At 42.5% G+C, this 22453-nt stretch overlaps 1 protein-coding gene and 1 long non-coding RNA gene across 2 annotated transcripts in view; both read right to left on the reverse strand.

Moving 5' to 3' along the window:
• The window catches only part of AGBL1 (AGBL carboxypeptidase 1), a 224748-nt gene that overhangs the window by 156958 nt on the left and 45337 nt on the right, over nucleotides 1-22453 (reverse strand). Inside the window, exons 14-15 of the mRNA XM_069026089.1 lie at nucleotides 6694-6874; nucleotides 6038-6109 (exon numbers count right to left, since the gene is read on the reverse strand). Coding sequence (XP_068882190.1) covers nucleotides 6038-6109; nucleotides 6694-6874 — 253 coding nt within the window. The remainder of the gene's footprint in view (nucleotides 1-6037; nucleotides 6110-6693; nucleotides 6875-22453) is intronic.
• On the reverse strand, nucleotides 9616-21946 carry LOC138116229 (uncharacterized). The gene is made up of 3 exons (XR_011154083.1): nucleotides 21818-21946; nucleotides 10780-10889; nucleotides 9616-9709 (listed from the first exon to the last, which is right to left on the reverse strand). It is a non-coding gene; the product is annotated as an uncharacterized lncRNA (long non-coding RNA).

Genomic DNA, 22453 nt, shown 5'->3' on the forward strand with positions numbered 1-22453 from the left:
CTGGAGCAAATTTGGCCCGTGTAATTACCCAATTGCATGTGCAATCACACGAACCATGTGCACAGGTAAACAATTCAACTTCAGCTGGACCTCTGTAGGTACATTTTTGCACAGCAATTTTGAAAACATAAGCTCTCAAATGAAGCTTATTTTTGTAGATAAGGCTCTTCATCACTTTTCTACAAACACCATTTCTGCTTGCCAGTCTGTTTCCACAACCCAAGGTTATTTTACATCCCCTCTCCTATCACAGCACTTCACCAGCTTTAATGCTACATTTCAATAACAGATTCCAAAGAGAGAGAAGGGAAAAAGTGAGAGAGAAATAAATAAAAATGTTAAAGAACACATTAGCCAAAACAAAAAGCTAACCCAGGATAGGATTTTTCTAAAGAAAACTCATGGAAAATGAGCTTTATACTTGCAAACATAAGCTGCTGATTTTTTTGTTGTTGCTGTTCCTAAGCTTTCAAAAATTTCAGTGCATATTTCACAAATAAAAAATTATGTGTTTTAATACTTAAAAGGGACCAAATAGCCATATAAAATGTGAAATGTCACTTGGAACTCCAGGGATGTCCAGTTTTCATGGCAAAAGAAATACTGCCTGATTTATTACACAGGGTAATAGATGAAGGTATATTACAAGAGACAATAACCTTCATTCCCAGGCAATTTCAGCTTTCCAGGTAGTGGGGATATTGCAGTAAAGTACTGGACATTCTTCATTGCTTCTATAAAAATGAAGTTTTTACAGTTTCATTTTGTGGACTTCTCTTTTCCCATCCTATGAATAACAACTCCATCTCTGCATCTGTAGCGTCCGACAGGCTTTAAGTCAGGTAAACAGACTTGATTTTGAGATGGGTGACCAGAAGAGTCCCCTTTACTTGTGATATTAGCTCAACTCCAAAATATTCAGCTCTGATATCAGTGTTTGATGTCTGCCACAACTAGCTATGAGGTACTATCCAAGTTCAGCAGCAATTTTGTCTCAGTGTAGATTTGCTTATGCAGCCACCTGGGCCAGGGTTTGCAGATATCTCCTGTAAATCCCAAGAAGGTATAAAGAGACTCCAGATTTTTAATACATTTCCCCAATTCCTGCACTGATGACACTGAGATATCCCCTCACAAACCTTCATCAGGTGGTTATGGAAGTCACTGCAGCAGGACACCTTCCCTGTGCCAGAATGTAATCCTGAGGAGGAGCTGCAACTACAAAGCTCAGAGCTCCATGAAGTGACCAGGGTTGAGATGCTGGGTCAGACCTCATGGGAGCCAACAGCCCAGTGGGAGTGGTGGGAATCCTCTCCATTCCCACCAATCCTGCTGCACAGCCTGTGGCACTAATGCACCAGGCCCTAACAAGGGACCAGCTGCTCCTTGCCTGTCTCTCTACAGAGCCCAGCATGGGCACAATTGTGATGGGAATAATACACCACAATTGGGACTCAAATAAGCATAATAACAAACAAAAGGGATAATGACAAACAATCAAGCTAACAAGAATTATAATATAATTCAATCATCTCATTAACTTTACTAAAAGCTGGCTTTGTACACCAGTCTCCTGGCTCCTGGAAATGTCTTCAAAGGAGTGCACATATCTGATTACAAACTCCCATCATCAGTCAGGCAAACAGACATGAATGCAGAACAAAGGGATTCCTTTCTGAGCCTGTGGAACAACCTGTTCATATCTAATATTCATGCTAACTTGAAAATGCAAGGTAGAACCTGACCGAAATAATTCCCAAGGCTAGAAGCTGAAGTGTTTAGTAGTCCAAGACAGTAACATCACTGAGCCCACACCCAGGGATTTTTGTAGTAAAATTTCCAGGTGACCTTGCATCATCAGCATTAATTGTATAGGAAAGAGCAAAGGGACACACACACAACTAATTAGGTACCTTTACTGTTTACAGAGCTTACAGAGGCTGCACATGCTTTGGCAATTGGCAACTGGGAGACTGATGAAATGCATTGGATCCTTCCAGTTTTTAATATGGCCATTAACTAATTAGATTTCATGACCATTTAGAAGACAGATGATATTGCAATCTCCATTCTATTAGCAAGAACAATATGGTGCTTCCATAAGAAACCTGCCAACAGGAGAATGAGGCCTCAGAATTAAAAAAAAACAAACTTAGATCCTGTCCATGCCACACTTTTTAGTCAAAAAGCAGCAGATGTGTTGGTCAGTTATTAGGCTGGACACTGGGACAAGCAGTTATAAGCAATAAATTGTGTTCCCTCTCTGGCTCAAACTCCTGGAAGCACATGGGATATGTTGAAGACAAAAGGAATTGCAGCAAAGCACCCAACATTTCAGCTGTACAGCTTCTGAGAAACAAAAGCACCAAGCAATAAAGCCAACCACTGAGACAAGGCTGGTGCTGAGTCCCACAGAAAATGATATCACACAGGCTCCTGTTTTAGAGGCTCAGGCACGCTATAAATTAGGTGAGGGTGTTAAAACAACAGCTGGCTGCTAATTAGTCACAGCCCCCCTCAGCAGGGTATCAGCAAAGTGGCAGAGAACATCTCGAGTAAATTAAATTTTAAAAAATCCTCCTGCAATCACTCCCCTGACAGACCCTTCCTTCATCTCCCCTCTCAGCTTTTTATTTATTGTAATTACTTTAGTAATAAGATTTGTTTCCTTGTTATTATATATATTACCATGCAGGGCAACAACAACAACAACAACAAAAAATAATAGCTGGGAAGAGTTATGGAGCTTATTTATCTCCTTGGCTGTTATTGGGCCATTGGGTGGAGAGAGCAATGAGGAGGTGGGGGCCTGGGAAAAGCAGTAAATAGAAAAGAAAGCATATTCCTCAGGAGCAGAGACATATGGGGGCATATTTACGAAGGAGGAAACACTGACAATGAGTGAATAGAGCTAATAACTCAGGGGGCCCAGCAGCTCTGGCTGATAAAGGAAGGAATAAACAATCCTGCATTGGAAGTGCTGTCAGAAGGGAGAGTCCTGGGGTGCAGCTGTCTGCAGGGGGATGTTTATCACAGAAGGAGAGCCAAGGATGGGCTGTCACATCAGCACAACAGCACAAAGGGCCTTGGATAAAACTGGGGCACCTCCCACAGCAGAGAGGAACTCAGACGAGTGTGTGGTGCAGGGCCAGACACCATTTCTGGCTCCACCAAGGAACAATTCTCAGAGATGAGAGCTGAGAAATACTGCAGCTCATATTTTATCTCATGCTGTGCAGGCACTGGCCACATTTGCTACCCTAAGCTCTCAGATCCATCACTGCCCTCTCAGTGGAAGGCAACAGAAGCAACACCTGAGGCACCAAAGCAGCAAAGAGATGTAAAAATTTCTGCTCCACTTGAGGAAAATTAGCCCACACTTCATATTCACTTCCCAGAGCCACCAGATATTCCAGGATAGACGTTCACAGAACTTGCATCTCTGTCATCTCTGAGGTCTTCAGGAAAGCACCAGTGCACACGAACCTGCCCCCTTAGAGTGTGCATCTCAGAGCACAGCCAGTGTATGTGATGGCTGAGTCTTTCCCAATTTACAAAATGCTCTTTTTTTTCCAAGTATGCCTTGCCTTCCACATATGCCTAACCAACTACTTTTGGCAGGGTAGTGACAATTTAGGTGCACAACTTCTGAAAAAAACGTGGGGACAGACTCATACAGCATCTGCCAAAGAGCAGCACATCACTCCTGTAGCACCTCTCTCCTAGAGAGAGATTGCATTAATTCAAAACCACTCCTTTCCCAGCCTTCTCACATCTCTGCACTATCCTTAGAGAAACACACACATCATAGATTAACCAGTCTGGAGAGAGCCTTTGGAGTGTGTTTGCAGAGTGCATGGCACCAATTTAGAATTAAACTTCTCTTTCAATCCTCTGACCACAGACAAGCAATAAAGAGAAGGAGCGATGTCTGCAGTTGTACAGCTTTGTGTGACACCACCTCAAGATTTAGTCCTTGAGGATGCAGTTCTGCATCATAAACCGACTCCTTAGACCAGCCATTACCTTTTTTTTTTCCCAATCCCTGATCCTTTCTGCCTCTTATTGCCCAGAGAACACAACGTCTCCAATTCAGGAGAGCAAGCATTAATACAGGAGAGAAAAAGGTCATTTATACAAATAGTGTGTTTGGGTATAGAGACAAATGTGCTTCTTCTCCTCCTCTTAAAATCATCTTTCCAAACAGAACGGACCAGGTTCCAAAGGTTAAGTGGGAGCACACTCCTTTTTTCCTTTGTAGTTTTTGAGAGTGTGCAGAGGAAAACTGTTCTAGAAGGGATTTTAGAGGGCATTTCTCCCTCTTCATTTCACTAATTGTCAAAAAACTGAAGCTTTTCTCTGATAGGCTTGAGGAGGTAATGAACAAAGCCCCTGAGTAAATAAGGAACAGAGTAAATTAAAGGGGAGGGAACATCAGTGGAGAGACTGAAAACCCAGCATCTCACCTGCCTTACCTTGGAGAGGCAAAGCTTACTCAGCCTGTGTTGTGGGAGAGCAGGTACAGGAGGGAACAGGAAGTTTTTAAACCATATAAAGAATGGTCCATGGCTATAATCCAAAATAAAAATCAGGATTTCCTCTACCTGGTTGCTACTATGGTTACCCCACAGCTTTAAAGAAATCATAAGGCTTCCAACACATTTCCTTTATCAAAAAAAGACTCACCATCTTCCATCTGCACTCATTGGTTCATTAATTTATAAAATGTATCAATTTCTTTTGAATGCAAAGCCTCCTTGATTCAACAGAAGGGAAGAGTGAAAGAAGGGAAGCAGATGAAAAGAAAAAGGAAACATTAAAAGCAAGTAAAGGAAGAGGAAGGAGGTGGCAGTGCTTACACACCCACACACGCTCTTACACACTACCAGCAAACCTGAGGCCCAGAACAAAACCATTTATTTTAATATAGGAGGAACCAAGGCTACTAAAAACCACACATATAAAGAAACAAGAAAAGTATGTGGGCCACAGGAGGCTTCACAAGAGTGATGTCTTTAAGGCATAAAGGAATTAATTACTGCCCCCTCCATGCCTCATGATCAGTAAAGGAGCCATGGCCAAGTCCCTCTTCCCCTGGTCCCATCCCACATTTGAGGTTTAATAAACCTTTAATTCATCACCAGATTTAACTACAGTTCAAGCTCATCTGCACCACAGAACACTAAACACCCTCCTGTGTGACACAGGCCTGGGCCATACCCTTCATTCAGGTGTCACCAAGAGCCACATTCTCCCTCCTGAAGGTCCCTTCTCTGCTACACTGACTCCTGACAGCTGGAGGAAAAGGTCAGGCACTCCCTCCAGTCCTGCATCTGATGGAAAATTTAACTAAGTGTAGTGAGAGGAAGAAAATAAGGGGGCGGAAGACACAATTGTTTTTCTTGTTCCTTCTGTCTGCGAAGATCAAGAAAGTATTTGGTGCCAACAGAGGCTTTGAATACCCTGGGGCAGTACCCATCTATTCTGAACAGTCCTCCCAGACTTCTGGCAGACCCAGGCCCTGGGGAGCCCAGCAGCCCAAAAGCTGTGACTTCACAGACTAGAGACTGTCAGAAAGACCCAAGGTGCTCCCTGGTGAATTTCTCACCCCAAACTCAAGTTTAAAACCCAGCTCAACGCAGCTGTTGCTCAGGATTGCTTTTCTGCTCCTGCAACACTCAATCTGCACAGCCCAACCCCAAAGGAGGTGAGGGAACGTAGCTTAAGAAAAGGTCCTCGACACTTTGCTGTGTTCCAGTGCTTGTTTAAGCCCATCTTTCAGCTTTGACATTTGTCCTGTGTTCCACTGCACTAAGCCAGGGGGCACAGCTGTGGCAAACCCTGCAAGACCCCATTTACCAGGTCGAGACACACAAGTCAGCACCTACTGGTGGGATGTGATCATGATGTCCTTCCCCTGCATCAGGCAGAACCAACAGTTATTAACTCACTGCCACTCCACAAACACCCAAAGTGAACAAATCCCACTGTCTGCAAGAGGAGATTTATTTTCCAAAAAAGCGCAAGCCTACCTTACCTTTGTGCACTCTTCAAGGTTTCACACAGCAATATTGATTTCATCTCAGCATATTTAGGAGCAGAGTTGCACCTTTTCCAGTCATGTACAGGGAGAGGGAAGTTAGTGTGGGTGGATAGGGAGGGTATAAGGCAAAGAATGCAAAAGAAATCAATATTTTTCCAAGATCAGATTCAGTATCTCTTAGGAAACGTGTGGGAAAGAAGATTGAAAAGAAGGTGGGAGAAGGAAGAAGCTTCACTATACAGAAATATTTCTAAGAAAATTAAGAAATCCTTACTCATCCTCCCCCACCAGGCTATACAAAGCATTAATTACAGCCAGTTTTTGCAAAGCATATCTGCCTTGCAGCTGTAATCTGCCCTGCCTTATTGATAACCTCCATTTATCAATAAAGATCCTGTTTCTCCAGCACCACTAACACTCCTTCCAGGCAATTGAGAGATCTTAAGGCCACAGACAGCAGAGAACCACGTGCACCTGACAGATGCCAGGACAGCACACCAGGCCACGTCTCAGATTCACATATTCCATCCAGGACTGATAACAGGATGAATAAAACACGAGGCAAAGGGAATTCTCCCAGCACCAACACTGAAGATGAGACCTGCTGGGTGCACAGACAAACCCCAGAACAAGCACACGTCACAACTCACTTGCCATTGATGACTCCATCAGGATTAAGCATGGGCACAATCTTGAAGATGAAGCATTTCCTCAGGAGCTCAGCAATGGGATCAGTGCTCACGAGGAACTCCAGGGTCCCCTTCATCACCCAGCTGGCATTGCTCTCCCCAGGGTGAACACGGGCTGTGAGGAACACGTAAGGACGATTACCTGCAAAACAAAGCAAAACCACCCCTAAACTGAACAGGACTTTTCTCTGAATAATATCTTTGCAAGTGGATTTTATTCCTTTTGAATTTAGATAACAATCCAAAATGGATTCTAAGGAAAACACATCCCCCTAGACAGTCTAGATATTTTCTCAAGGTGCTATTTATAAATTGATCACAGATTTGGACCTCAGAACCAGCACAGAGCCTGTTTCATCCTTATCCCTCTGTTTGTTTATTCTGTGATACCTTACAGATATTTACTTTCCATTAGAGAGCATTCTGCAGGTGCAGGTTACTGCCTCTCCAAAGAGCTTTACCATACTTTCTAGCAATTATAGAAAGTTTTATCCCATCAAATTTCACTAAGGTTTAAAAGGCAGCAAAAAATTATTTCATTTTTCAAGGTTCTGCTCCACTTTCAGTATTTCACCATTAACAATTCAGAACTTTCTAAATATCTAAGCAGATTTGCCCACCCATAAGGGGTCCAAGGACATGCAAGCTGCCTGAGCTCTGGAAATAATTTGTGTTGTAGGGTCAAAATCATAATTAATTGAACTAAACTGATATAATTAAGGAAAATGTGCTAATATGTTCACCAGAGCTGCAGAGGCTGAGCGCTCAAACCTAGCAATTATTTCATAGCCATAAAACAAAAGGTAGAAATAACAATGCACATAGCTAAGGCAGGCTGTTTCTTTTGGTGGAATGACATTTTCAGTTTTATGTAATATAGATGCTTACTCAGATTAGAAAGGCTGATTTTCAGAAGTTGCAACTAGAAGAGTTCATCTGTTTCTAGCACTACTTTCATGCATGGAAACATAAGCTGTGGCAATTTCGGGTAGGGAAGAGGTTTTGGGGGGCTGCTTTAAAAAAAAAATCAATTTTTTACTAAACAGTTCATCAATAATCTCTGCTGAACCTATTTCAAAATAGACTTGCAACTTAACAGCAAAAGTTGCCTTGTTATCAGATATGTTATTTGCTGTTCCTGTGAAAAAACCACTAAACACATTTGGTCTAGTTACAAGCCTCCAAAAACTCTCAGCATACATATGCTTAGAAAAGACCAAGTTTGACAGCAGATTCTTTGAAGATCCCATCTGTGCTGAGCACACTTCAGGGATGGGCCAAGGAAACAGGAGAAGGCAGAAGGAGACACCTGCCAGGCACAGAAAATAAAAGGAAAGGAGAAAGCAATTATCTGTCTTAAAATGATCCTTTTGTGAGCATTCACTATCACAAGTCAACCTGACAGATTTACTTCAGTGGAAAGCTTTATCTGTCAGGGCATCACAGCCATGCCAGGGCAGCTTTGTCCTGCTCGATCAGGCAATGGCAGAGCTCAGACTCTGCTCCTTTCATGAACTGAAGAGCCCCAACTGACAGGACAGGGAGAGGCAACAGGACAGGAAGCAAAACCAAAGGCATCAGCTGAGTGCCCTTGTAAACAAAGGCTGAATTAGCAATTTAGCCCTTGTCCTTAGCTCCCAAAGCCATCCTTCAGCTTCCAAATGCTTTACAAATCATTAATTAATCATAGTAAAACCAGGAGGTAGAACACCGTCCCCAAAAATATAGATGGTATTAAAGAGCTGTTTAGCTGTTTGTCTGACCAAGAAAAGGCTGTGTCAGAACTGGGAATACAAGTGCAGTTTCTCATTTCACATTCAAGCAAGGAATAAGCACTAATTTTTCTCCTTAACTATGTATTCTGCACAGTTCTGCTCAGTATACACATTACAGCACAATTTAGTTACATCATACAGGGACACACTCAGACTAGGAAATAATTCCCCCTCCACACCTCCCTCCTGAGCAGTTGGTGGGCACTAGAAGAGTGAATTGCACTCCCAGCTCAAAGAGCTCATACAGAGCAGTCATGTTCTGGTCCAGTAAACCAGCTGGGACTCTGTTTCCCACATATCAGGCTTTTATCATTCTTACACCTCACCATACTGGGAGGGGGGGGTTAGTACATTTTCATCAACGTGTACTCATAAGTGCCTTAGGCACTTATGGACTGCAAAAGACTCCTTCAGCTCCTGAAGAACCAGACATGCTGATTTTTTTCCCCCCAAAATTAGAGTACACTAGTTCTATTCTTTTCCAGCTAATTGTGCATTACTATCTACCTTAGTAATGCTTTATAATAGCAACAAACAAAAACTAGAGTTCACAAAGACATCAGCTGCATTTTGCCATTTCCAAGCATTTTCTCCTTTCTCCCATCACCATGAGTTAGTGCTGCTCTGCAGGCTCATTGCTGAGCTAAACTTATGGGGCTGTGCAGTTATAGCTGGGAATGAGGCTCCTGAGGACTTCTAATGGACAACAGCTGTAAATAGCACAGAGCAAAATAAAACGTGCTCTCTTTTGCAATTGATGAATACAGCTTTAACAACTCTTACCTCTTCTGTATATTGGGAGAGAGTTCAGCATCTTAATTGAGGGGTTCATTCCTCAGTCAAAATAAGAAAAATAAAACAAAAAAATAAAACAACCTCCAGACAATGGCTTTCTCATGTCAGAAACCCAGGACAATTTGCCATAATTCTGCTAATTGCAATAGCATGGAGTTGGCAGAGACCTGAGTTCTGCTGTTTCTCTCAAGGCTCATCAAAGTCAAGCTTGTCTTACTTAGACTCAGTGTTGGAAAAGCTCCTGGAGTCTCCAGATCTTAAACCCCAGGAAATATGAGGGCAGGGAAAGAGACCAGAGATGACTTACACTGTTTCCCTGTGGGTGAAAATGGAGGGCCCCACAGGCTGCAGGTCCAGCCAAGGAAATCTCTCTGTTCCAGCGAAAGTCTCCTTTGAAAGATCCCCTCCTGCCAAGCACATCCACAGCTCTGACATCCCACCCACAGGAGAGTCATAAGGAAGGTTTGTACAAGCAAGGAAACCACAGAGCTTGTTAACTGCCTGTTCCCTTCACAGGAGCCATCACAGCCAAATCCCACATCCAAATGCTGCTCCCCCAGAGTGCTCCCAGCGTGAAAACTAATGAAGCAGCAAATAGAGCGAAGAGCTGATGACATGCCCATAAAACTTGCTACCCTTGAAACACCTGGAAAACAGCAGGAATCCCCCCAACCTATGTTTTACAGCATATCCAGTTACTTTGGAATTATTGTGCTAACTGCTATTAGCAGAGCTCATGAAAGGAGTAGACAGAGCACTGGCCAGCCATGTTCCACACTCAACTGGCAGCACCAGTCAAGATCTCTGCACACAGTTCAGCTGCTTCACTTCATTCCTGACTTCCAACACCCCCATAACTGCAGTCATGACCAGACCACTTCAGTACTACCCAGTACAGCTGGTTTATACTGGTGCCCAGCTGCCCTGCTCTCTCTGCTCTTTCAGAGCCCCGTGGTACAACTTCCCATGCCCTGCCAAACTTGTGTTAAGTACTCTCAACCTCAGGTTCCTCATATACCTCCTCCTAGGATGAGAACTGTGCTTAAGTCTTCAGAATCCTCAGGCCAACACTTAAGTAGCTCCCTTCCAAGTTCTGAGGAAGCTGCCAGAAAGCTCAGGTTAGCCATTTATCTCTGCAAAGCCCACACGACACATAACCTTCTCTGGGAACGTAAATAATAAAAAGGGAAAGCGGAGGAATCTTTTCATGGTACATAAAGCCTTATCCAACAAATCATGCCTCCTTACACTGTGCTACATTTCAACATGCCCAGAATATAACATGGCATCAACAATACCCAAGGTGGGAGATTAAAGAACCACTGATTCCTCTTGCAAAACTTCGAGCAAAGAACCTTTGAATAATAATTTTACTAATGCATCACCTAATTCCCATCTCTCCTTCTCTTCACTCATTTTTGATTGTGGATATATGCATGAAGATGAGAGCTTTGTTCTTCCAGTTGTGCTAACTTACTGCTTAATCTCCTGCCTCTAAGGATCCTCCTCTAGTCATGTCATCACCAAGGTTCACTAGGAAGTGACTTTGATGTCACTAATCATGACATCAATTGCAGAATGAGAAGCCTGAAAGAAAAGAACAAAACCCCATTAACACAGCAGTGTCCGTCATCAAGGGGAGCACAGAAAGGAAATGAAAAGCAGTTCCAGATACCCTGCTCTGGGCTGCTGTTCTAAATTATTTCAAGCTGAGGTTTGAGCCATGCTATTTGTAAAGGGACAAGGCATTGAAATAACACAGGGCTACGATTTTTTAAGGAGTCAAAGGGAATTATATACACAGCATGTGAAAATTTCAACCTAGATCTGGGTCTTGGGCTGAAAGTTTCTGGCTGTGCCTCTGCATTCCTCTCTTTCCTTTGCACAAGCCCAGGGCCATTAAGACACAGGCTTCTTTTTCTCCTTTATATCTAAGTACAGCATGACTACCATGAACATTACACAGATCAAAGGGTCAAGTTTACCCTGGGATATAGTAGAGAAAACCCAAGAAAGCAAAACTTCCCCTTCCAACTTAGCTGTGCCCACTACAGGCTATTCTGTGAGTAAATGATGGGTAAAGAGGAGGACCAGCTGCATCATGCCCAAGGCTGCACAGGTATGCAAAGCCAGAGAGAATATAGTGTGGTGTACCATGAATATATAATAGTATACTTATAAAAAGCATCAAATACTGAGATCACAGAAAACAATGAGAATGATCTGAGGCAGAATCTGTCAGATACTTTTCTCTCCTCCTAAAACTTTCCCACTAGTTGTCAGACTTTGGGTTGCCTTAAGACAGAATAATTCTTCCCTGCCCATCTCCCCCTCACCCCAGATTGCTCTCTCCTTGCTGCGCCTGCTTTTGGTTAAATGCTCCAAAAGAAGACCCATCTTAATACAGAGGCAAAATACAGTCTAGCAGGATCAGCTGTTGTTTTCCAGAGTTATCAATGAGTTTTCCTTTCTTAAATATTTCTATATTATATGTATTATCATTGTTACCTATGGCAAAGAAGTGAACATTACAAATCATCTCAGCAGCCTGTTCTCTACCTTCCTAGTTTGGTGGGGGAGTTTCAGCCTCTAAGTTGCTTGGCAACCTTCTTTTGTGTACATGTTTTATGAATTCATTCATAAATGAATTCAGAGATGATCAGGGATCTGAATATGGGTACAGACTGCTCAGCCTCAGTTCAGCTTGACAGCCTACTAATGCTGGGTTCGAGCTCCAGGAAATTGGTAAGCAAGTTGTCAAGCCTGCTTTGGGGAAAGTTCCAAAATCCCAAGCTCTTAAAGCAGCAGGAACCACTACAATTATTTAGCAGGACCTTCAGTATGACTGAAGGCAAAGAAAACTCACAGGAACTAATTCCACTTCAAATCAAAGCATACCTCTTGGGGAAGATTGGGGAACAACTGAACCTTATTTTCAGAACTTACACCCATGGAAAACCTACAACCTTTTGCAAATCGTTTCAGTTTATAACTAACATCCCAAGTGTGTGCACCTGCATTAGTCCAGCTGAAATTTCCAACCACTGCATCATCCAGGCCTTCATACACCCACTTAGCATTCACTGGCATATCCAGTGTCACTCTGCACACCCTCTGAGCTGCTTGAACATCATCAGACTTCAAAACTGAAACCGTGCAGGTACCTTATTACTCTGCTGCCAAGCAAGTTACCTGCATTTACCTCCTCCCAGAGCTGTCAATAGTAGAGGAGTTCCTCTGCCTGGGTGCGCCTCCCCCACCTGGGCTCACTGCTGCCATCCATCTCTGCTCCCCTCAGCCACATTCCAAGGGCATAAAACCAAGATGGGGGACAGCTGGCTAGGAAGAAGTACTGCCAAGAAGGATTAGGATCAGGGGATTACAGCAGATGAGATAGTGATGCAAAGCAGTTGCAAAAATGGCAGCTCTCCTGGGACTCACTCTAGGCAGCTTCACAGCCAAGGCATGGAACACTGTTACTTCCCTCTGCTCAACCCAGTGAGCAAAACCAAATAGCTGCAGTGCTGTGCCCACTGCTGCCCACCACAGGTTAAAAAATTGATGAAAACTGAAGAGGTCATTGGAAATCATAAAGTGTTTAGAAGTCTTAGGCAGAGAAACTGGAGAAAGTGGGCTTCAGACACAGAAAAAGAAAAGATGAACAAAGAGGAAGGAGAAATAACCTTTAAATTGCAAAAGGCTGCTATAAAAAGAGATTGCAATCAGCTGTCCTCACTGTCCACTGGGACCAGGCTGCATAAAAAGAAACACAAGTTACTGTCAACAAAGCTGACCTGCAGTGACCTGCCTGCCCTCACTGCTGTGCCTGAATGTTTGCCCTCCCTCCTGCTGGGTTCTTGTTCATAAAGTCCTGTGCCAAAAAACTCCACTACAGTGCCCAGAAGGGTGTCAGCACAGACCTATAACCACATAAGTTGTGCTAGCTCCTTTAGAAACTTGGTCCATGATTCCCCTTATTCCTCTGGAATTAGCTCTCTATTCTGAGGGCTGCTGGAATTACTATTCCAGTCCACTAGGCAGCTCCTGTGTTCTCTTTGATGCAAGGTGTCTGCTTACTACTTAATGTTAGCCATTTTAAGCCATGTTAATCATTAGCCACTAATTAGTGGCTAATCAGAAATATTCCATCATCATTGTTTGACATCATTAGGGCTTATTCCCACATACAGATCAGAATTATTTATGGAAAATTCTGTCTTACCTGCTCATTTAGTGGCAATCTTACCACTTCAAGATCGGAGTAATAAGATTTCTGGGGTTTCTCTCATTAGTAATGATCTTCCAAAGCCCCTCTATTACCCTTAAGATTACCATTTCTCAGCTTGTATATATCCCTTGAAAGGTGTGAGCAGCAACCACTAAGATCAGCTCCAACACATGATCTAGGTAGCTGATGTTGGGAGCTCCAGGTTATCTGTGAGAAGGCAGGCAAGGATCTATCATCCCCTGCTTCTGTAACACACATATTATGGCTTTAATTTGTTCTGTGGCAGCAGGCAATTTCAGGTACTCAAGTATTTTGTATTGCCATGGCCAGGCCATCAATCCATGTGTTTTCAGTCAGCATTGGAAATATGTAGTGTGTCTTGCTGAGATGCAAACTTCTGAGATTTGGCAAGTAGGAAAAAGCAGCGTTTTCAAGTTAGGCATATGTGTGACTTTCACTTCCTAGGGTTTTTGCACAAAGACAACCATGCTGACCTGAGAGAAGAACCAGAACATTGCCCTAAACTGTCCCATGCCTAAAAGAAGGTGCAGGCAAGAGATAAGTACACAGAGACCTGAAGGACAGCTGTGGTAAGAGGCAGAGTGCAGGGATCCATAGAGCTATAAAATCCATGGGCTCTTTTCTGAGAGAAGGATTTCATCTGAAATGAAATCAGGCAGGAGGAGCAGACTGAAAAAGCTTCCATTGTCATAAAAATATCTCCCTGGGTAATCCACAGTGATGGAAAAAGGAAACCCTGATAATTTATGTGACAGTTTAATGGGATTTTGGTGACATACGATACTTTAGAAAGAATTTGCCCAAATAGGACAGGCAGGACTTTAATAAGGCTTCAGCTCCAAACCAACAATATTTTGAACCCCTTGCTTTTACATTTCATTCTACATACACACTTCTCACTCACAGCTCGTCTTTCTCATTTGCAAGGCACATTTCAACACTGTAGGGAAAACAATTGCACTTTCTGGTTAGATCCCCTGCCAGAGAGGCTTCTGAGTATCTGATCCCTAAAGGGATCAAGCTGCCTTTGCACCTACAGGGCAGAGCATCACCGAGCTGTGAACTCTGAGGCATGAGCTGCCCTCTGGCCATGTCCCCTGCTCTGTGGATGGCACTAATAGCTTCTGTGCAGAATTTAAGGGCAGCAGATGGACAGTCTGGAGCAGGAGCTGCTGGCAGAGGGGATGCCCCCAGAACACACTCCAGGAATAAATGGTTTTCCCACAGTGACTAATGCCTCAATCCCCATCTCCTGCCTGTGAGGGACACAGCCTTTACCCCCAGAACAACACCCCGTGCCCTTCGCTGCCATCGCTTCCAGAGCAGGCACAGCGCAAGAGGAATCACTCAGAGTGCCAAACTCGGGTGAATCCGGGGTTAATGGGATGAAACTCCACAAAGGAACATTTAGGCTGAACATCAGTGAGTTACACTAAAAACTCTCCCCTGTGGAGAGGTGGAAGTTAACATTAAAACCACATTGCCCAGAGCACAAGAAGTCATTTTGTACACAACAATCTTGCTGTGGCTGGGGACAGAAACAACCCAACAGGAATTTGTTTTCTTTGCTAACTTCCATGGATCCAGTTGAGAAGCCCTTATTTTGCTGGAAATTCTCCTTCTGGGAAATCCAGGCATGAAAGGAATGGTAAAAAGTTGGGTGAAGATCTCAACATTTTGTCCACTCAAAGGTGAATTTAGAACCTGCAGTGGGGCTTGTGAGCCCTAAAATGGGCATGGGAAATGGAGCACCTGCCAGAGTTTCTTTCACCACTGGGAATAACAGCCAAGTTTAACAGGAAAACAAATTCTCTTGTGTAGTACTTCAGTTGTTCTGCTCTACAGAAGACAAACTTTATAGTTTATAAAAAAAAGCTCTTTACTCTTTATCCAGAACATACTTAAAACCCACCTATTACCACCTACAGCATAAAATAATGTTTATTCTTAAATATGTGTTATGCTTTTAAGTGGCGCAGATCCATCTCTCCCTGACTTGAAGTCTTCCTCAGGGAATGACTTGAAAGTAGTAAAATATATTAAAAGAAAGTACAATCAGAGCCTCTCATTGTCAAAGTGATAAAATATCAAATTTTTGTTAAGATAAAAAGCATCACAGATTGCCTCTGATGGTAAAAATTAAATTTTTGGTCTTCACTTGATTTGATATTTATCACCCCATTGCTCCAGAATCAGTCAAGCAGGGAATGTTTCTTAAAAATATTATTCTGTATTTCTCCTGCAGTAAGCAAACTAGGAGAATTTTAAACTGTGTGTTTTCTTACGTATAAAAAACTCAGAGGAAAAAGGAAATAAACAGAAAGTCTACAAAAGACATCTTCTAACACCTCACTATGCCAACAGCTTCACAGTAAAGGACCTTCTGCAGGTTGACTTCATTTGTGGCATCACTAAATTGATTTTTACATCACTGCTGTCCAAGTCTATCCTAAATCTTGGAACTGCACTGTCCAGAGCTGATCCCAAAGGAAATTCTTGCTTTCCACAAACAAGAGATCAACAAGGTAAAACTGTCTCCAAACTTTGAATAAGGAATCTTGTCTTCATGGCAAGGGCTTAGATGAACTCCCCAAACACCTGAGCAAAAGAACACAAATAAGGGCTCACCATAAAAAGTCTTTCAATCGGATCATCAAGAGAGCAAAACTGATGCTGGCCCAATAATCTTGTATCATGACAAAAGCAGCACCATGCTTCATCTCCTAGACTACAAGAGATGTTGTGTGACAGACCATAAGCAGAATATAAGTTTTCCAAGAGAAATAGCAGAGATGAGCCTCAAAGTTCCCAACTAAGTTCATACCATAATCTTTTCAAGCAGTTCTACTATTGAGATACCCCAAGGATGAAGAAAGGATCAGGCTCACGTAGTGCAATCCAAGTCCCAGAGTATTTGACAAAACTGGGTGGAAAAGAATTTGCCACTGCATAAAGCAGATAACATGCAGAAATTTCAAAAAGTCTGTGGAAAAACATACTAAGCAGTCCCTGTCTTGGGTCAGTAAGTTCTTCCCTTCAGATGTTGGCAAAACGATGTCTAATGGATGATGTCTTCCTACATCAATCACTGCAGGGAGCAGAGTGTCAAGTTAGGAAGAGTAGTCTGTTCAAGAAAATAGGATGGTAGGAAGGCTATGGTGAGGGAAAATGTTCTTTTTATCCCCACAAGTTGCTACAAAGTGTAGAAAAAGGTTCTCATGTGTAAAGGAGTCAGGCTGCAGAACAGTCAGGCAGCCTCAGAAGAAACAGAAGTAGAACATGTGATGTCCTTCCTTGGCACTCCATGTATCACTGCAAAAGTGGCAGCTTTCCCACAGGAGAGCTTTTTGTTCTCCATAGTTTCCAAAGTGATATTAAACTTATTTTAAAAAAAACATCTTCCAGAAGGTTCTTTTAGGCAAATAATTTAACAGCACAAATGATGGCTCCTAATTAGTTTGAATTTCTGATGTGGAGTACATAGACTGACTTCATGAAGCTGGTGCTGTGGCGTTTCCTCAATCCCAGTGCCTTCCTGCACTTTCACCCCAACACTTCCCCAGCAGAACTTTGAACTTTTCCAGCTAATTCTGCCCCAGAATCCTCCCACTGTACTCATCCACTCTATACAGCCTGTACAATCCACAGCATGAGCTCCTCTCTTACGTGCCATAAGAAGAACTCGTATCAAAACCATTCTATTCCAGAGCATTTACTGTCACTTCATCTCCTGCTCTGTAAACTCTGAGTGCTTTTAAAAGAAACACTTATTTATATAGAAGAAAATCCCTGTAAATCATGGTCATGACAGGCTAATGGCTAGTATTGCAAAGATGATTTATCTCCCTGCTGTAGCTAACAAAGCTTCTTATGCTAATACCTTGTTTTCAAAATATGAAGAGACTTCTAACTGATGTTTTCTAACTGCAAGAATATGGAGCTAATGAAAAATACCTTACATCAAAAAATAACCTTCACCTGCCACCTAACATTGCCATCAACTCTCAAAATCAAAGGATCTCCTTGAATTATTTCTTTCTTCTGTATTACTTAAGGTGCTTCCTTCATGGATGAACAAACCAACTATTCAGTCTCACTGCCTGTTTATAATCCAAATTCATTTTAGGGTTTGCAGGCATTACCTGCATGCTTTAATTTGATATATTTTATTTGATTTCTGCCTACTAAATTACATTTGAGGCAGGTTATACGGCCTCATGGGGAGCACTACCCTTTGTGCAAACAGCAATTTTATCTGGGCTGAGCTTAATTTCACATTACATTTTGATAGGCTGGCAAACGAGGTCATGGTGTCTGTGTGGCAAGTGATGGCCCCACTGGTGGGAGAGACTTTTGAAAAGCTAGAAGGTGGATCCTAGGAGTGTTCTGATTAAAAGGGTATGATCTAGTGTGCGAAATTAAGGAGCAAGCCACCAGTGAGAAGCAGAAGTGCTGTTTCAAGTCTATTGACAGGCGTTCTCCCTAGATGATAGGGCCATCACCTTTGCCAGCACAGAGGCTATAAGCACCTCACTGCATGTTTATTGCTCACTCATAGTTAGTAAGGGCTACAAATGGGGAGAATAGGGATAGTGGGGACACCACAGCCACAGACACGCCCAGAGCCCTTCATCTGTCTCTTGCTTACTCATTCAGCCTCTGGGCAGTGGCTCTTTTTGAAGCACAATTCCCATGGGTTGAGTTGTGCCTCATGGTGACCCTCTAGCTGTTGCTTTTGTGCCCTTTCAAAATGCTTGACAGAACTGTCACAGAAGGAGCTTGGCATCTGGAAGCTGTGGCAGACACGATATGACCTGATTCGTAAAACACAGCTAAACAGCTTGGGCTGCCAGAGGCCAGGATTTACAGGACTGCACTCAAAAAAGGCCTTCAATGCCTACTCTGCTAAATAGACTTTCCTACTCCACAGCAACAACAATTCCCAAGTCGTGTGAGGGTGACCTGCAACACTGTGAGGTGACAAAGCAGACAAGACACTGGAGACACTAATCTTGTTAGAGCCTACCCTGTCCACTGCTGCTCAGGGCAGGAAAGGAGTTACCTCAGCTCTGCCTGCACCTTTTACACATGGCTACAGGGGCAGGAAGCACTAAAAAACCAAACAAACAAAAAAAAAACCAAACAAAAAAAAACCAACCAAACAAACAAAAAAACAACAACCAAAAAAAAAAAAAAAAACCCAAAAAAAAAAAAGATAATCATTTTTTCAGAAATTCCTCCAGCACAGCAGGCAGAATGGAAAAAAATTAAATCAGGAATAGTTTCTGCTGCATTATCCACTACAGCATCATTTTTATAATAAAAGGCTCTCTGCCTTTTTATTTCCAGCAGCAGGCACAGCCTGATCAGCAAGGAATTTAAGGACTTCCTGCCCTCCCACCCATTTTCCTACCTATTTTCTTCATCTCCACTTCAATCACTAGTTACAGCCTTCTGTTAGGTGCTCGCCATGGGACCTAAACATCCTCTGGGAGACCTGTCAAAGTCACTCTGATGCCAGTGATAATAAATTCCATCTCACTCATCTTCTCTTGAAGCACTTCATAGACTGAAGATTACATGTTTCAAGTGTGTTCCAAGATATGAAGGTAAGGATTTACAGAAAAATCAAGTAAGTTGCCCAATCATAAAATACAAATCAATCAGAGCTGGAAGCTCAACAGCTGTTTCCCAAGCCCCAGTCAAAGAATTCTGTGCCATCCACATTCACCCTAGAAGTGAATTTCCACATAATCCATTACTTCAAATATCTTCCTCCTCTTTTCATTAGCTATGAAAATGAATTGAATTGTGCACTTAGACAATCAGTAGAGCCCTCTCTCAGTCATGTTATTTGTGCTAGATCAAGATCAGCTGTCATTTTCATTCTGGAACCCACCCATTCTTCCCCAAATTATCAAGCACACACACATTTGCAGAGTGCTACGATATTCCTTTGTCCATCACTATCATGTCATGTTTTCAGACGAGGGGAAAAAGCAAAAGATGATATGAAAATGGTAAGGGAAGAATAAGGAAATAAAATAGAATTTTCTAGTGGGTCTCTCTGGTTTTCTTGAAAAATAAAATTTAAAAAAAGGAAGCCCCTAAAATTTCCACAAGTCCTTCCTTATCTGTGGGCCAAGACATACCTCCAACCCCATTCTGACTTCTTCATTTACTCATCACCTCTGCCCACATCATGTTTTAATAAAAATTCCAACCTATTTAATTTAACCTCATTATTTCAATGACATAGAAGCAGTACCCAGGCTAAGCCAGAAATATCTTCAAAACAGTACGTTAAACAAGTGCAATGGAAAAAAAAATACTAAAAGCTTCTAAAAAAGAATTGCCAAATGACAAGGAAAATTACTTTTTCCCCCCCACAGCTAAGTAGCACAACAATTGCAATTGATAGAGCAAATTAAATTCTAAATGCACTGGTGATTTGATAGATATAATTTTCCAAGTGTTACAGCCACATAATAAATGCCCTGAAATGATAGAGAAGTCCAAGTTTAGCTGTCTGGGAACACTGGTGCACTTTGCAGTATCTACCATGTCACTCCTCAACTCGTTGATCTTATCAGCACATTTGCAGTCTGAGCAGAGCAGCTGTCTCCACTTGGTTTTTATTTCTATTTCTGCATTAGAAACAGGTGGGCAAGTTCAGAGAGCTAACAAGTTTCTCTTTGATGTAGAGATGGACAAATCCTCTCATTAACAGAACGGCCTTTCAAAAATCATTATGGGGTATTTTTAGTCCCATTTCATTTTAGTATTTCTGTACAATTGCAGCCCATTAATCACAAATACTTGTTTCTAGAATCTGTCAGTTATAGGCAACAAGTAGTATCAGCCTGTGGTGTCTGCAAACTACTACTTTTAACATATTGCTGACTTATTTTACTGGTATAATATTGGCTGCATCAGTCACACAGCAATGGATCTCATTCTCCAATTACAGAAATTAAACTCAGTTAAACAGGTCAGGCAGAAATCCGCACAGACCCTCCCAGCAAAATCAACTTGCAGGTGGGAATTAGAAATAGCAGGTGTTCAGAATTACAGATTAAAAACCAGGAGAAAAACAAACGCATAGCAGGTAACGCAAATATGCCTCCTCACTCAGTAATGCTCTTGGATAGATTAATATTAGCATCAGCACATAGAAATAGCATTTGATTAAGATCAGCACATAGAAATAGTGTTTGCTACATTTCACAAGAGTGTAGAGCCCCTCGCATGGATGTGGGCAGAGTAGCTGAACAAACTATCTGCTTGCAGCTCTGGCAAACATGCACTAAAGCTGTTCCATACAATCCAAACAACTCCAGGCATTTGCAATACATGACTAGCCAGGTCAGCCTTTATCAGACAAGAATGCATAGCTTGGAACATTAAATCCAGAAATTAGATTGTTGTTTTCCAGAAAGTTTTCAAAGCCTTGAGGTATCAGTTGAATGACTTTTCTATTTTCAAGTCAGACACAGTAGACAGTATCTCCAAACCAGTCAGCCAAGATTTAGAAGCACCAAGAAACTTCCCAGTTTAGAAGGATAAAGGTGAAAGCAACATGAAAGTTATAACACCACCCACACTGTTTCCCAGCAGTCTGTTAGTTCTGGGTGGTGGGGAAGGGTTTGCCTGTGCAAGCTGAAGCCTATTGTTAGAGTGAGAAATTCAAGAGTCACAGGATCATGAAGAATCTACCTCAGAGTAGCAGAGTTCCCTGTTAGCAGGACACACTCTGGGTTCTGTCACAGCCTAGCAGTTCTTTAACACAAACTGTGCAGGACTTGACAAACTGTCCTTAGGCTGAGTTCCCAAACTAAAAACAATGGTTTGCTAGAAGAGTGACAGACCCCACTTTTTGCCAACTCTGCCCATTCTTGCCATCCAAAATAGTTTGTTCCTTCCCACAAGATCACCAGGCATCAGAAAGCAATATGTATCTACCTCAATCTGTGTATCAGCACAGCTTTTCTGGAACAGAAAAGAAAAAAAATATTGAACCAGTAACAAAAACTGCTCTCTGTGATGGCAGGAGTGGTTGTGTGGGTCTGACAGCAGCTGGTACATGTGCTATACCCCTTGGGATTTCCAGCTACAGATTAGTCTTCCACAAGGCCAACCTGCCAGCTGTCCTGCTCCCAACTCTCTGATCACAGCTTGACTAGCAATTATCAATGAGGAGGTAGAACCAAACAGAAAGGAGAACAACCGGTCACATTTCTACTCTTACAAAATGAAAATTTCTTACCTTACAGAAGGCTTTAACCTGAGGAACTTCTAACTGACCTCTTAATTCAAGGAGTAAGAATGCTTCACACACTGCCCCACCATCCACACCTTCAGCACTACTGACCAGAAGCAACTGGTTTGACACAGGTGTTCAGGGGCAAACCCAACCACTTTCAGGACAACCACTTTATACCACAGCAGGTGCTCCAGACCTTCTGATTTGTGAAAAACAACCAAGCACCTGTGCAATATGGCACGTGACCAACTGGGCAATAGTGTCACCAGCTGAAGGAACCCCTTCCTGACCTTGGCTTTTTCCTTGAGGCACAAGAATTGACTTTTCACCCCTCAGTAAGCACATTGCTCCTATCAATAGTCAGTCTCCAGAGTCAATCTGACCCTAAAATTATGTCCTCCCTCTCACAGCCCATCTCTGCCACACTGAGGAAAGATTTACTTCAATTCAAATGCTTCTCTGGCTGACTTACACAGTACCACAGTGACCTTTTAGCACATGCCCCTCAGGACTGTGTGTGACTAGAATTTATGGCCAGGCATGGGAAATGTGCAATTCACAGAAACGCTCTGGTTTGGTTTTTTTTTCTGCCATGCCATAATTTGAAGTTGATAATAGAAACTCAGTAGCAGTTCAATG

Source organism: Aphelocoma coerulescens, chromosome 10 (genome assembly GCF_041296385.1).
Source record: "Aphelocoma coerulescens isolate FSJ_1873_10779 chromosome 10, UR_Acoe_1.0, whole genome shotgun sequence".
NCBI classification, from domain to species: domain Eukaryota; kingdom Metazoa; phylum Chordata; class Aves; order Passeriformes; family Corvidae; genus Aphelocoma; species Aphelocoma coerulescens.